The 14173-nt window shown below is 51.5% G+C and overlaps 1 protein-coding gene across 3 annotated transcripts in view; it reads left to right on the top strand.

Moving 5' to 3' along the window:
* Positions 1–14173, top strand: part of SLC45A4 (solute carrier family 45 member 4) — a 72425-nt gene that overhangs the window by 27817 nt on the left and 30435 nt on the right. For all 3 annotated transcript variants that reach the window (XM_081258588.1, XM_081258589.1, XM_081258587.1), the window contains exon 2: positions 12660–13317. In XM_081258588.1, the coding sequence (XP_081114714.1) occupies positions 13074–13317 (244 nt within the window). In that variant the 5' untranslated portion in view covers positions 12660–13073. The remainder of the gene's footprint in view (positions 1–12659; positions 13318–14173) is intronic.

Here is a 14173-nt window from a genome sequence, read left to right as displayed (position 1 = left end):
AACTGGGTTTCTTCCTCACAGAACATCGGGGGCCCTGCAGGTGAAGGGGTTACCCCTCTCTGTAGAGGGGGGGACAGATTCCGTGAGCTTGCAGTCTGATTGACGCCATTCGGGAAGCTCCCTCCTGCCCCCTCCCCCTTTGTGGGAGCTGTCCTGTGCGCTCCAGCCAGTTCCCTGAGCTGGGCCGAGGAAGCCACTGCCTTGCCTTCCCCTGTCCCCTGCCTGCAGTGGGCCTGAGGCCCAGTGCAGGGGCTCCCCGATGGGGACTGTCCTTGGACCGCACCTCCCTCTGGGTAAAACCGACTGTAGGTGACCATGAGTCGGTGGGAGGGTTTTTGAAGGGTGTAGAGACTTCACAAGGTCTGCAGTGTGGCTTTAGACCACGTTCTTGGTAGTTCAGCAGGCCAGGCTCTCCTGTAAATGGTGCAGGCATGACTCATCCCCGCTGTGTGGAGCCCTGACCTTCAGCCACGTTCAGGTGTGCAAGGGTCGGGGCGGTGACTGCAGAATGCTGGGTGGTGGTGGTGGTGGTGGTGGTGTTTTAATTTATTTTATTTTTATTTATCTTTAGCTGCATGGGTCTTTGTTGCTGCACGCGGGATTTCTCTAGTTGCGACGAGGTGGGGCTATTCTTCATCGCGGTGTGCGGGCTTCTCATTGCGGTGGCTTCTCGTTGCGGAGCACGGGCTCTAGGCGCATGGGCTTCAGTAATTGTGGCACACGGGCTCAGTAGTTGTGGCTCGCGGGCTCTAGAGCGCAGGCTTGGTAGTTGTGGCGCATGGGCTTAGTTGCTCCGCGGCATGTGGGATCTTCCCGGACCAGGGATCGAACCCGTGTCCCCTGCATTGGCCGGCGGATTCTTAACCACTGCACCACCAGGGAAGCCCCTGTTGTTCGTTTTTATGGTCTCAGAGAGTAAGAATGAATTTAACCCCAGACTAAAGCTGTGTATGTTCCCTTCATTCACCAAAATGTTACCTTTAAAAAAAAAAAACTAGTTTTGATTTTAACATTCCTCAAATATATTTCATACTTCCTGTCTTTAAAAACATTGACATTTTGTGTTTACCTGACACATGGACCGTAATTCACATAATCCCATATTGTTAGACAGTTGAGTTGTCTCCAGTTCTCCTTTTGTAGCACTGCATCCTTTTTTGCCTTAGGGTACACGGAGAATCTGGAAACTGCTTTGTTTTGATATCCCATGTAAGTACCATCAGAAGGGTTCATTACATCTCAGCAGTCTTTAGTGGTATCCCTTAATTATACCCGTCTTTGAGGTCTACTCTTTTTCCTTTTTGTTTTGGCCGTGCCTTGAGGCTTGCGGGATCTTAGTTCCTCGAGCAGGGACTGAACCCGGGCCCACAGCCGCGAAAGTGCTGAGTCCTAACCACTGGACCGCCAGGGAATTCCTCGTTCTTGATTATGTGTATGTAAAGTGAGGAATCTTCCTTTTCATTTTTTAAAAGTACCGTTTACGAGCCTCCTTAGGCAGCTTGCCTGTCTCTTCCATATCGTGGATGACAGAGCCTGCGTTTATTGGTACCTGGCCCTGCGCCTTAGAGGAAGTAATGAGAGGTTTGGAGAAATACTAGTCTCTCCTAGAACTGTTGGAAGTGGCTGCCCACTTGGCATTTTAGGTGGATCCTGAAGCTCAGTTTTCCTAGGCTAGCTGGGGTTCCAGGAGCCGCCCAGTTTAAAAGCTTGCTGCTGTTTCCATGGTAGCCAAAGCTTCATTCTGACCTGAGCGGCTTAAACTAGCAAATTGATGCTAGAAGCATTCAGAGGAAGGGGAAGAAAAAAAACCTCTGGCAGCTTTTTAATTAGAAAACAAAAAACCTCCTACTCACCTGATTGTGCAAATGAAGGAAAACCATGTAAAGGTCAGAGGTGAAAAGTTAGGTGAGCAGGTCTTTCTGTATTTTTCAAAGAAGGTAACTGTTGCAGAGAATGTTTTCTTTGGGGACAAAGCAGTTTGTCCTTGTTTCAGTGTAATTTCCTCCTGGATGAGCTTTCTGAGTGTTGGATGCTAGGCGTTGCTTTCCTTCATGTGTCGGTAACAGTTTGCTTTAGTAGAAGGTGAAGACGGATATTCTGTTTGGGAGCGTGCTTGATTTCCGTCCTAATGCCGTGCCCTCTCAGTTTTAGGAAGTAGGATAGATAGTACGTGCTTTGATAGGATCCAATATTAAACGCGTTTTCTGTCAGGTAAGCTGTCACTAGAGTTTGCCTTTCTGCTTATTTTAACCTGACACTGTGCTTTTAGATGGTCCGGAGCGGCAGCGGCCCTGCCCCCGGGGCAGAAGGAGTCCTGTATGGTGCTCTCTGTGCAGGGGGGCGGGGCAGGGGGTTCCCACACACCTGGCCTCAGAGCTGGGCGGGGCTCCCCCCGAGGTTGTCTGGTGGAAGAGAGCCGAGCCTTCCTTGCTCCTTCTGGACTGGAGTCAGGAAGGGGGGCGCTGGCTCCCTGGTGCTGGTCATGAGCTCCACGCCACTCACCCCCTCATCCTGCTGTAGGTTCCTTTCCTAAGAGATGATGCAGTCCTCCGTGTCTGGCAGGGCTGCGACCATGAGGGACCTGCAGCCGTGCCCTGTCCCTAGAGGTCCTAGGAATTCTTGGTAGGAGTTCGTGGCTCTGTTGGCAATTCTGATGTTCCCTTTTTGGATGAAAAAGGGGCTTCTGGAGTCGGGTGTGCTGTCAGGGAAAACCCAAGGCCCTGGGAGTGGAGAGAGTCAAGCTGCCTGGCATCCTTTCCATCAGCGCCCTGCCCTTGGCCGGTTGCTTCACAACTGGAGGGTCATTGTTCTCGGGAGCCTCTTGGTACCCTTCCAGGAGGGCTCTGCCCCTAATGTGCTTCACTGTTGTGGGTGCGCAGATGGCCCAGGTTCACCCAGCGTGCTGGGCGTACACGGATGGGCTCGGGCGTGCCTGCCAGACCCTCTGCAGGGAGCACCGTGGGCCGAGGCTCTTCCCCTCTGGTTTAGATGTGACCTCACTTGTCCTTTAGGTCCATCTGAGCCCCTGCATCCCATCCTGCTCTCTGCCCGCCCTCGGGGTCACAGATGTTGGCCGGGGTCGGGGAATCAGAGGTGGTCCTCCTGCCGTCCTGGGGACCAGGAAGCCCAGGGCTGGCGGAAGCCCTTTTGATGCCTACAAATTACCTCTGAGGAGGCAAGGCCAGCGCAGGCCTCCCAGCTGCTCGGGCACGAGTCTGCTTAGACGTGTTAGATGTGTTGGCTCTACACAGGGCCCCGGGACCCCCGACAGGCAGGACGGCGATGGTTTGGGGTGCGCCACGTGTAAACCCCAACTGTGAGCCACTGCTCTTGTGTCCTGTCTCATTAAAGCCGGTGATTCCTGAAGAATCCCACATAGGCATGACGTTGTGAGATGCTGTGATCTATCTGGGGGTGGGGTGGGGGGTGACTGTTAACAAATAGTTCTGAAGTAGAGTGTGTATTTTGAAAGTTTACTTAAATTGCAGTATGCCAGTTTAAAGGAGCATAAAAAATGATCTCTACTATTCATTGGCATTGACACGCTGGTTTCTGCTTCCTATTCAGAAGAGAGGTGGATTTTCCTTGAGCTCTGTGATTATCCTGCTCTTCTCTCTAAAGGGAGAGGGATGTCTAAAAATTGGTTTTCTTTTTTGAACGAAGTAATCATGCTTAGCCTGGTCCTCTGCCTTCCGTGCTTACGAATTCATTATTATAAAGCCATCCGGGTACCTGTGCCCACCCAGTGTGACCTGAGCTGCTCCTCGGTTGGCCCCTGTTGTCAGCGAGTGGATGGGCGGCCCAGGCCCACTTACCTCCTGCAGGGAGCGCCTTCTCCCTTCCCCGGGGTGCCTGGGTGGGAGAAAGGTTGGGATGCTGGTGTTGGGTGCCCCCCGGGTCTGACGGCACCTGAAGGAAAAGCTAGGGCCCAGGCCATGTCCAAGGATGCCACGCTGCCAGGACCTTGACAACCGGGACTGTCTGTCCTGCAGACACACAAGAGGGGCCGAGTCCCCCGCTCTGAGAGCTCACAGTGGGTGTGGCGTGTGCCGAGAGCCGTCACCCGCCTTGCAGGGTGCCCTCTGGTTGAAGAGACCGGGCACTGTCCGGGGAGGGACCAGGGTGCAGGGCTGGGCTGTGTAGTCAACAGAAGAGAGGCCCAGGAGAAGCGCGCTTGATGCCTGCGGTGCCCAGGTCTGGGCTGCCCCTGCTCATGCCGGGCTACTCATCCCTTGAGAGGCACTTTAATTAGACTGACTTGTTAACAGCGTAGCAGTAGTTCCATCCCCTCGCTCCCTGGGGCCCCTTTCCAGGTTTCCTTCCGTTCAGTCTCTTAATACTCCGAATATTTGACAGACACACATACACACGCACAAGAACACACACAGTCACATCCCTCCTTGTCCCCCCCTCCCCCCAACTTCACAGCAGACTGATCGAAAGGAGCACAAATCAAAAGGGGCGTCAGGTCTGACATGGGTCATGTTCGGTTTCTGAAGTGTCTTTGACTACTAGGTCTTGTGACACAGCACGCTCAAAGGCTGGGTTATGAAGAGTTAAGTCATAGATCACCTTTTGGTCATTTCTATCTAGAGGGGCAGTGCGCTGTCCAGCCGGGACCCTTGAGAGTGAGGGGGACACGGCCGGCGACGTGCCTGCAGCCAGTGGCCTACAGGTTCTTGGGCCCTTCCCCAGAGTTCTGTTTCGGTGGGCCGAGGTGGAACCCAGGAATCTGCTTGTTCCAGACAGATTCAGTGTCTCAGTCCATTTGGCTACCATAACAGAATACCATAGACGGGGGAAGTCTGTCTTAGGGGGCCTGCTTCCTGGTTCATAGATGTCTCTGGGGTCTCCTAAGAGCACTGATCTCATTCACAGGGCTCCGCCCTCGTAACCTGGTCACCTCCTGGAGGCCCCGCCTCCTAATCCATCACCTTGGAGGTTAGGCTTTCAACGTGTGTATCTGAGGGGGACACAGACGTTGAGACCAGAGCACACACTAATCCACATGGATGTTGAGCTGTGTGTTAAACATGTCTAGTTTAAGTCTATGTTAATTTTATAATTCTTTAGCCCAAATACGCTAGACTAGAGGCACATTTGAGTGAGTGATCACAGGAAACCAACCTGGGTTTCTGCACGCGACACACATAATACCTGAGGCAGGTCAATTCGGAACTGGATAATTTAAGGTGTGAGAAAGGGTCCCCAAGTCATGGCATGACCACCTCTTAATGTCTTTCTGGTCAGATGTTTTTGACTGTGTCTTCTGTTTTTCTAATGTAAGGACACAACATTTAAAAAAAATAAACTTTATTTTTTAGAATAGTTTTAGGTTCACAGCAAAATTTAGCATAAAGCACAGAGTTCCTCCTGTAAACCCCCATCCTCAGACACACACAGCCTCCCCCATTATCAGCTTCCCCCCGCCAGCGTGGTGTGTTTGGTAAATGGTTGATCCTACATTGACACGTCCTAATCCTCAAGAGACCAGAGTTGACGTTAAGGTCGCTCTTGGTGGTGTACACTCTTGGGTTTGGGCACATGTGTAATGCCGTGTATCTACCATTAGATAGTGGTAGTTTCACTGCCCTAAAAATCTGTGCTCTGCTTATGCATTCTTTCCACCCTCACGCCACACACACTGGGGGTGGCAACCACTGATCCATTTACTGTTTCCGTAGTTTTGCCTTTTCCAGAATGTCATGTAGTCGGAATCCTATAGCATGTAGCTTTCTCAGATTGGCTTCTTCACTTAGTAATGTGCATTTAAGGCTTCTCCATGGCTTTTCATGGTTTGATGGCTCATTTTTTTTTAGTGCTGGATACTATTTCATTGATGTACTTATTTTTTTTTGTTTTTTTTTTGGGGGGGTTTTTTTTGGCGGTACGTGGGCCTCTCACTGTTGTGGCCTCTCCCGTTGAGGAGCACAGGCTCCGGACGCGCAGGCCCAGCGGCCATGGCTCATGGGCCTAGCCGCTCCACGGCATGTGGGATCTTCCCGGAACGGGGCACGAACCCGTGACCCCTGCATCGGCAGGCGGACTCTCAACCACTGCGCCACCAGGGAAGCCCTTGATGTACTTATTGATTCACCTACTGCAGGACATCTTGGTTGTTTCCAAGTTTGGGACATTATGAATAAAGCTGCTATAAACATCCATGTGCAGGTTTTTGTGTGGACCTGAGTTTTCAGCTCCTTTGGGCAAATACCAAGGAGCACGATGGCTGGATCGCATGGTAAGAGTGTGTTTAGTTTTGGAAGAAGCCACCAAACTATCTTCCAAAGTGGCTGCACCGTTCTGCATTCCCACCAGCAATGAACGAGAGTTCCTGTTGCTCCACATCCTCACCTGCATTTGCTGGTGTCAGTGTTCTGGACTTCGGCCATTCTAATAGGTGTAAAGTGGTATCTCATTGTTTTAATTTGTATTTCCCTGATATCAGATGATATGCAGCATCTTTCAGGTGCTTATCTGCCATCTCCGTGTCCTCTTTGATGAGGTGTCTGTTCAGGTCTTTGGCCCATCTTTTTTTTTTTTTTTAAATATAAATTTATTTATTTGTTTGTTTGTTTTTGGCTGCGTTGGGTCTTTGTTGCTGCTTGCGGGCTTTCTCTAGTTGCGGCGAGCGGGGGCTTCTCATCATGGTGGCTTCTCGTTGCGGAGCACAGGCTCTAGGCACGCAGGCTTCAGTAGTTGTAGCACATGGGCTCAGTAGTTGTGGCTCGTGGGCTCTGGAGCATGGGCTCAGTAATTGTGGCTCGTGGGCTCTGGAGCACAGGCTCAGTAGTTGTGGTGCACGGGCTTAGTTGCCCCGCGGCACGTGGGATCTTAGTTCACTGACCAGGGATCCAACCAGCGTCTCCTGCCTTGGTAGGCAGATTCTTAACCACTGGACCACCAGGGAAGTCCCAAGAGGAAATAACTTTATAAACAAATTTACCAGAATGTTTTTTCATTCTTATCAAGGATACTTTGACCTTGCTTGATTTGATTTTATACCTTTTTAACTCTTGGTCCAAAAGCTGGTCTTCTGTGTGATATGCAGCTGTTTGTCTGGTTTCCCCGGCTTCTGTGTCATCCTAGGTTAGTGTTGTGTGCTGCGGAAAGTTAGGAAAGTTAGATGGGCTCAGCTGAGGCTAATAGTTGGTGTTGTCTTATGAAGATACTAGCAGTTGTAGTGGAGTTTTCGAGGGTAGAGATGCCTGTATTAAATGGTGCGTGCACAAAACCACCAGGCACCGCACAGCACGCGCCGCCCGTCTCGCGCGCCCAGAACGCTGCACGCACGCCTGCACGTGGGGGCCCGTGAAGGGAACAAATGTACGTTAACCCCTCTCCGTCCATTTTCCAGCACATGTGGGTCACTGCCCTTCGTTACCGCATTCACATGGCGTATTGTGATTGTCATGTAGCCTCTTCACTGTAACTGAAGCTGGGGTTGCCTGTCAAAAATTATTCTGCAGTTAACTTTCTGATGACGTGACACAGCCAGCATTTCCACACAGCAAATTGTAGGAAGTCACGTGTTTTGGCATCAGTTACCCTTAAATTAGAAACAGGACAGTAGGGGAAGTTGTTGATTGGAACAGTTGTAGTTTCACTTGTCTCAGTGCACCTGCGAATCATAACCGAATTGTTGTCAGTGACAGCCTGGCAGACCCTGCAGCAGGCTCCAGAGCGAAACCCGTCTCAGAGGTTGTCTGGGTTCTTTGAAGAGCAGACACCGGAATAGGTCACAAGGTAAACTTCTCCACACTTTTCAACAGCTCAAGAGGAGGCCCTTAGGAATACACAGCTGCCAGTGCTTTCAGGAAGGAGCAGGCTAATCCGCCTTAAATTGCTTCAGTGTGTTGTCCTTTAGCTTAGGCATTTTTTTACATTAGGTGCTTCAGAAGAGAGCATTTTCATGGCTTTAGATATTATATAGTTAACAACACCAGCCTTTGTATGAAATAGCTTCCTTAAAGAAAACAGTTTGCCTGCTGTAAGATTGCTTCACGGCACCATGTCACGAGCAGCAAATCTGGTTTTGTGGTATCCGATCGGTCCCCTGGGCGTGGTGACACCCTGAGCGCAGGCGTCCTTACCCCACTCACGCCTTCCTTTTCTTCTTCTCAGAGCTGCCCTCCTTCCCTTTTCGGGCAGAGCAGAGCGCTGGTGGGGAGGGGCCCTCAAGACAGAGCAAGGGTGGGAGGCTATAAAGGGAAGGCCTTCAGAGCCCGGGAAAGGTGCACGCGTGCCCCCGGGCCCCTGTCCCACGCCCCGAGCAGGTGCTGTGCTTAGTTCAGACTGGGCGGGGGCGGGGGCGGGCGGGGGGCGAGTCCAGTTCTCCAGGTAAGCGGGGGACTAGATGCATCTTGGTAATGGTTAGATTTGCTGTTATTCGGTTATAGTCTCCCTTTCCCCCATTTTCACTCAGTTAAAGAACTAGGTTATCAAATTAAAGTATAAAAATCGCTACCTTTCACTAGATGGGAAAGGACTCACATGGACTTTCCAGGGCATTGGAAATGTTCTGTGTCTCCAGATAAATTGGTCAAAACTGATTGAATGGTACCTTTTCACCGTGTATAAATTATACCTGAGGAAATGAACAAGACTCCTCCCCTTTACATATGCAAACCAACCAGTTGGAAAATACAAAGGAAGAGAGAATCCCATCTACAGTGGCCACAAAAAAGATAAAATAATTAGGAAGAAACTTAACAAGAAATGTGCAAAATTGTAGAAGGAAGATTTTGACATCCTCCCGAAAGGCACTGGGGTGGACTTGGATACATGCATGGAGAGACTGCCCTAAAGATGGCAGTTCTCCCTGGGCTAATTTATAAAATCAGTGGAATCTCGCTGAAAATACCAATATGCCCCCCCCCCACCCCAGAGCTAGTCAAGCTCTTAAAGGTCACACTCATAAAGCTCTTGCAAATAAAAAGGCAGGAGTGAAAAGGAGAGCTCTGGGAAGAGAAGCTACGAGAGGGAAGTGGCTCCCCAGGCCTCAGGACCTACTGGCGGCTCTGTCCTTGCATAGTGCCTTGCTGGGTGCGGGCAGATGGGCTTGCGGGACGGAGAGGACAGGGAACGAACCGAGACATATAGACCCAGTGCAGACGGAGTCAGTGTGAGATGATAAGGGAGAAATCTCCAAGTGCTGGGAGTGGACTTCTAAATAAATCATGTCAAGACAACTGCACGGCCATTGGGAAAACGGGGCACAGCGAGGGTGGAGGGCCCTTCTGCCCTGAAGGCTGAGTTCTTCCCTCTGCCCCCCGCCGCCAGAAACAGCGTCAGGGCAGGATCTGGATGCTGGACAAGCCCCCCAGCAGGTCACAGCCCCACCCCAGCCAGGCTCCCCATTTGAGAACACGGTGCTCGTGGCCGGGGTTAAAAGTGGGACCAGTGGGTACGTCTGGAAGTGCACAGTCCCTGGGCCGCCAGACTGGCCAGCAGGATGCCGAGTGTGAAGCAGACAGGTTAGGCAGCTGTGCCCACCCCTGGCTGTGAGGGAGACGGTCACCCTACCCTGGAGAAGTCCTGCGAGTGGAGGCATCCACCCAGGGGCTCCCTCCCTCTCCCTCACGTTCTTTCCAGAGGCCACTGTTGGACCATTCTTAGAAATTTGGTGGGAACCCCAAACATGAGGGACTCGGGTGTGGTGACTTGGGACTCGGGTGTAGTGACTTGCTTTGCATTGTAGAGGGGACACACTTGCACTGACCTGGTGGTCTGTTGGTGTGTGGCTTTCCTAAGGACGCAGGGCCCTTTGCTCCCCAAGGGTTCGGTCTCTACCTCCTTGGCTTTCCCAGTAAAATCAAGACTTCTTGCTTAGCCATCTTTAGCCGATTCCGCAGGCCCTTCAGCAAGTGCAGCCGTAGGCCTGGGGTTGGAACCCAGAGCCTGAGCATGATGGAGGCCAGGCGGCCGTCTGGGCTTCCTTTGCAGCCCCTCACCGGCTCTTAGCCACCTTCTCTTTGCAAATAAATACCAGGAAATGCCATCACCTGTGCCCTAGGTGATCGACTGGGAGGGAACAGGTTGCACCTCTTCCTGCTTATAAACCTGACACTAGACGCCACCCCTCCTCGGGGAGCCAGTGCCTTGAGCTCACCTGCGCTTCCTGTTCTGCTTTGAGCAGAGGCTGGTTTAGGAAAACAAAGGGAAGTGAGTTCACTTCAACTCAAAGTGAAGTTGAGTTTGCAGCTTCTGGGCTAGCTGATTGATTCAGAGTGTGAGAAGGGTTTCAGCATTTTTAGGAGAACCTTTTTCCTGACTAATAATAACCTTAGGGAACAATCATGCTCTGCTGGGGAGGCATCCTGGCCGCTGCAGGGCGCTGAGCACATCCCTGACCTCCACCCGTGAGCCTCAGCAGCAACCCTTACCCCAGTCGTGACGACCAAAAACATCTCCAGGCATCACCCAGGGTAGGGTCCCCAAGGGTGCAGGTTGGCCCCGGGTGAGCCCCATGGCCTTAAAATAATTTGAGTGCACTATTACAGAGCTCTATTGCCTAATTTTTAGCCGTTGCTGAAACGACTCTTAGGAGAGTTTGCTGTATTTGGGGCCTGAGTCTCAGGATAGATACACAGTGGTGCAAGGGGTGATGGGAGAGAACTGAAGGGTTTGATGATTATAATTAAGTCCGTAGGATTTCTGAGAAAACTAGTCGCAGTCGTTCGGCTGGTCAGTCAATAGAGGTTTTAAAGACACATCTGGATATTCTGTCTTCACATAGAAACGACCCATCTTATCTCGTGGAAAAAGGCATTTAAAACCATTGACCCCGTTTTGGTGTAAGAGTGACAGGTTGACTCAAGGGAAGGTCCTGAGATTTTTGTCTCAGGATGGGGATCACTGGAAGGGCAGGGTTGGAATGAGGACCGTAGGGTGCTGGCAGGTGTTCGCGCCGGGTGTTCTGTTTTAATACCGTTTTGTTTACATTGTATATGCGAGAGAGTTTCATGATAATGTTTGTGAAAAGATTGTAGCAGGGTGCCAGTTTGGAAACACTTTTTTTCTCAAATTCATTCTTTCGTTCATTCATTCATTTATTTTTGGCTGCTTTGGGTCTTTGTTGCTGCGCGCGGGCTTTTCTCTAGTTGTGGCGAGCGGGAGTTACTCTTCATTGCAGTGTGTGGGCTTCTCATTGTTGTGGCTTCTCTTGTTGCAGAGCACGGGCTCTAGGCGCGCGGGCTTCAGTAGTTGTGGCACATGGGCTCAGTAGTTGTGGTGCACGGGCTCTAGAGCGCAGGCTCAGTAGTTGTGGCACACGGGCTTAGTTGCTCCGCGGCATGTGGGATCTTCCCAGACCAGGGCTCAAACCCGTGTCCCCTGCATCGGCAGGTGGATTCTTAACCACTGCGCCACCGGGGAAGCCTGGAAACACTGGTTTTAATCCAGATACTGATTATACAGTAGAGGACATTTATAACGTGATAGAAATCTCAGGTGAAGGCTGCAGTTTGGAATTGTCATTAAACTTGGGGCCTAAGAAGCAAATATGTAGGTAGGATCACTTGGACCTGTGATTCCCTGGGAAGTTTGGGCTGAAGGAAAGAGAGCATGAGGACACCCCAGCATGGTGGATTAGTGAGGCTGGGGTTCCGGACCCCCAGGGTAGCAGCTCAGCGGTGCCAGCAGTCAGGCCGGGGACCCGCCATCACTTCCAGGGCTCCCTGAGGAGGGCACTCGGCGAAGGCTACCCCTTGATTTCTGGTCCTTTCTGGGGAGGAGGGGAGAAGGAGTTAAGATCATCTTGGGGTAAGTGAATATTAACCAGAAATATTTTTATTTAAAACAGTTGTTGAAAATTTTCGGTAAGACCTCAGCTACCGATCTACCTTAATGTAAAATCACATTTTGTGTGATATCACCCCAGGTTGAACGGAAGCCGCGTCAGAAGGCCATGTGCTGAAGAGCAAGGGTGTTCCTGCGTGCTTGCTCTGGCCTTGCACAGGGCAGATGGTTGCTTTCCTAAAACCTTTCTAAGGGGACATTTCTAGTTAGGTTCTCGGCAATCGACACTTGGTAGTGGAGTGTTCATCCAGGTAGAGACAGCGTCACAAAGCTGGGTCATAGGTACCGGGATGGTGGAAACATAGGATTGAGGGACGGGTTCCAGGGCCCCATGGAATGTCCTGTGCGGGTGGGGGTCTTCAAGCCCCTCAATGTGGTGCTCAGTGTTTGGCATGCGTTGCACATATGTTTTTTCCCGGAGAGGCACTCTTTCCTTTCATTAGCAAAAGGCTTCGTAACAAACAGGTCAAGGACCACGGCTGTAGACAGCCCACAACAGGCATCCAGCGCCTCAGGGTGGACTCTGAGCCTCCCACCTGCCCCTTCCCTGGGCGGGGTCCCTGCACCCAGCGGGCTGTCACTGCCCAGGAGCATAAGCGCTGAGCTCTCATTCTGTCTCCCTTTCTCCCTTTGTTGTCCCGTCTCTATCCTGCCCCCACGATTGATTCCATGCAGGAAAATGTTGTTCTTCTAAAAATTGGGTTTTGTTTTCTCCGCAGATGACCTAGGGTAAGCACCAGGGAGCGGAATCCCATGGTCTCCAAGAGGCGGAGGACCAGCCCCACGTGCCGGGCGCCCGGATCCCGGGGTGGGAGGCCCGGGGCCCCGTCTGACTGGGCAGGGCTTTTCCTCTCTTGCAGATCAACCAGCCCCTCGATGGGGAGCGACGGCGGCCTTCCTCTGTGTGTCACCTGCCCGCCTCTCTGTAGCAAGGAAAGGAGCTTCAGCACTTCTTCAGTAATGATGATGAAACTGGTATTAACTGAATGGCATTTATGGATTTTTAACTCTAATTCACAGTAAACCAGCAAGCCATATGTTTAACCCAACCAAAAATCGTTCTGTTCTGCTGCGTGTCTCATCCGACTGTGAGAAGTTTCGAGATACCTGTTTGTACAAAGAGGAATATAAGTATTATTACTTGCTGGAGGAACACACTGAAGCAGAAAGAGAAGACGTCTTAATTTATCCTTAAAGATATATGATAGAATTATTTATATAGATAGAGTAAATATATATATATATATACATATATATATATATTTTTGGTGGTAATGAAAATGGCTCCGCAGAATGCAGACTCAGAATCTCTGCAAGTTCAGGAGTTGCCGGTGCCCCTGCCGGACCTGCAGAAGCCGGGGAGCGCGGAGGCGGAGACGCACGACGAGACCGTCAGTGAGGGGTCCATAGACCGCATCCCCGTGCGCCTGTGGGTGATGCACGGGGCCGTCATGTTTGGCAGGGAGTTCTGTTATGCCATGGAGACGGCGCTGGTCACGCCGATCCTGCTGCAGATCGGTAAGTGCCGCCTGGGCTTCCACAGGGTCCTGGCCCCGGGCCTCACATGCCGGTGAGTGTTGGCCCGCGGAGCACCGCACGCTGGCTGACGGCTGTCCCGGCCTCCTCTCCCTTCAGCCTCCTCCAATGGGCTTTCCCGTGTCCCCTGGTGGGGGTGGGGGTGGGGGGGAGGTCCTCGGATGCTCTCGTGGAGTCAGGGGCCCTGGCCAGCTGGTGGTTGGGCATTCGGGCGTGTGTGGCGTCCCCAAGCTCCGGCCCAGCGTGTGCTCACCTCCCCCGAGGTGCCTCCAGACGCGGCCACCAGCCGGGCGAGCCCTTGAACCCCGCTGCCCCTTGCTCCTTCTCCGTGAAGCGAGGTCAGTCGCAGACCAGCCCGGGTTGTTGGGCAGGAGACACGCACGCGCTCAGAACAGGGCCTGGCTGTAGAAAACACCAAAGAATGCTGTGTGTGTTTGTTTTGTTTTACTATCATCATATTGTTGTTATTATCGACTTAAATCTGAGTTTACTGTGGACTTTAGGTGGCTGAATGATGGGTATTTCCAGAAATACTCGGATTCTCAGAGGTTACACTCAGGTTAGCATTACTAAGCCTGGTATGTGAAAACGCTGGCATCCCTTCCAGATTACCACCGGGGGTGCCTTAGGCCCTAAAAATGTGACCAGGGTATTTAATTTTCCCCGTTGTCTAAGGAAGTTTTAAAATCTGTAATTTTCCAACTGGATAAGGGGCCAAACTATTTAGAAGCATGTTTCATTCTAGAATTCCACATGTGCCTAGTAAAATATTTTAAAAATCTATTTATTTTGGCTGTTACAGGACAGTTTCTCTGAACATGGTAAAATGTTTCTTGCT

Source organism: Mesoplodon bidens (assembly GCF_964165515.1).
Source record: "Mesoplodon bidens genome assembly, chromosome: 16".
Classification (NCBI taxonomy): Eukaryota; Metazoa; Chordata; class Mammalia; order Artiodactyla; family Ziphiidae; genus Mesoplodon; species Mesoplodon bidens.
The sequence above is the reverse complement of the archived record's forward strand: the minus strand, read 5'-3'. Positions and strand labels throughout refer to the sequence as shown.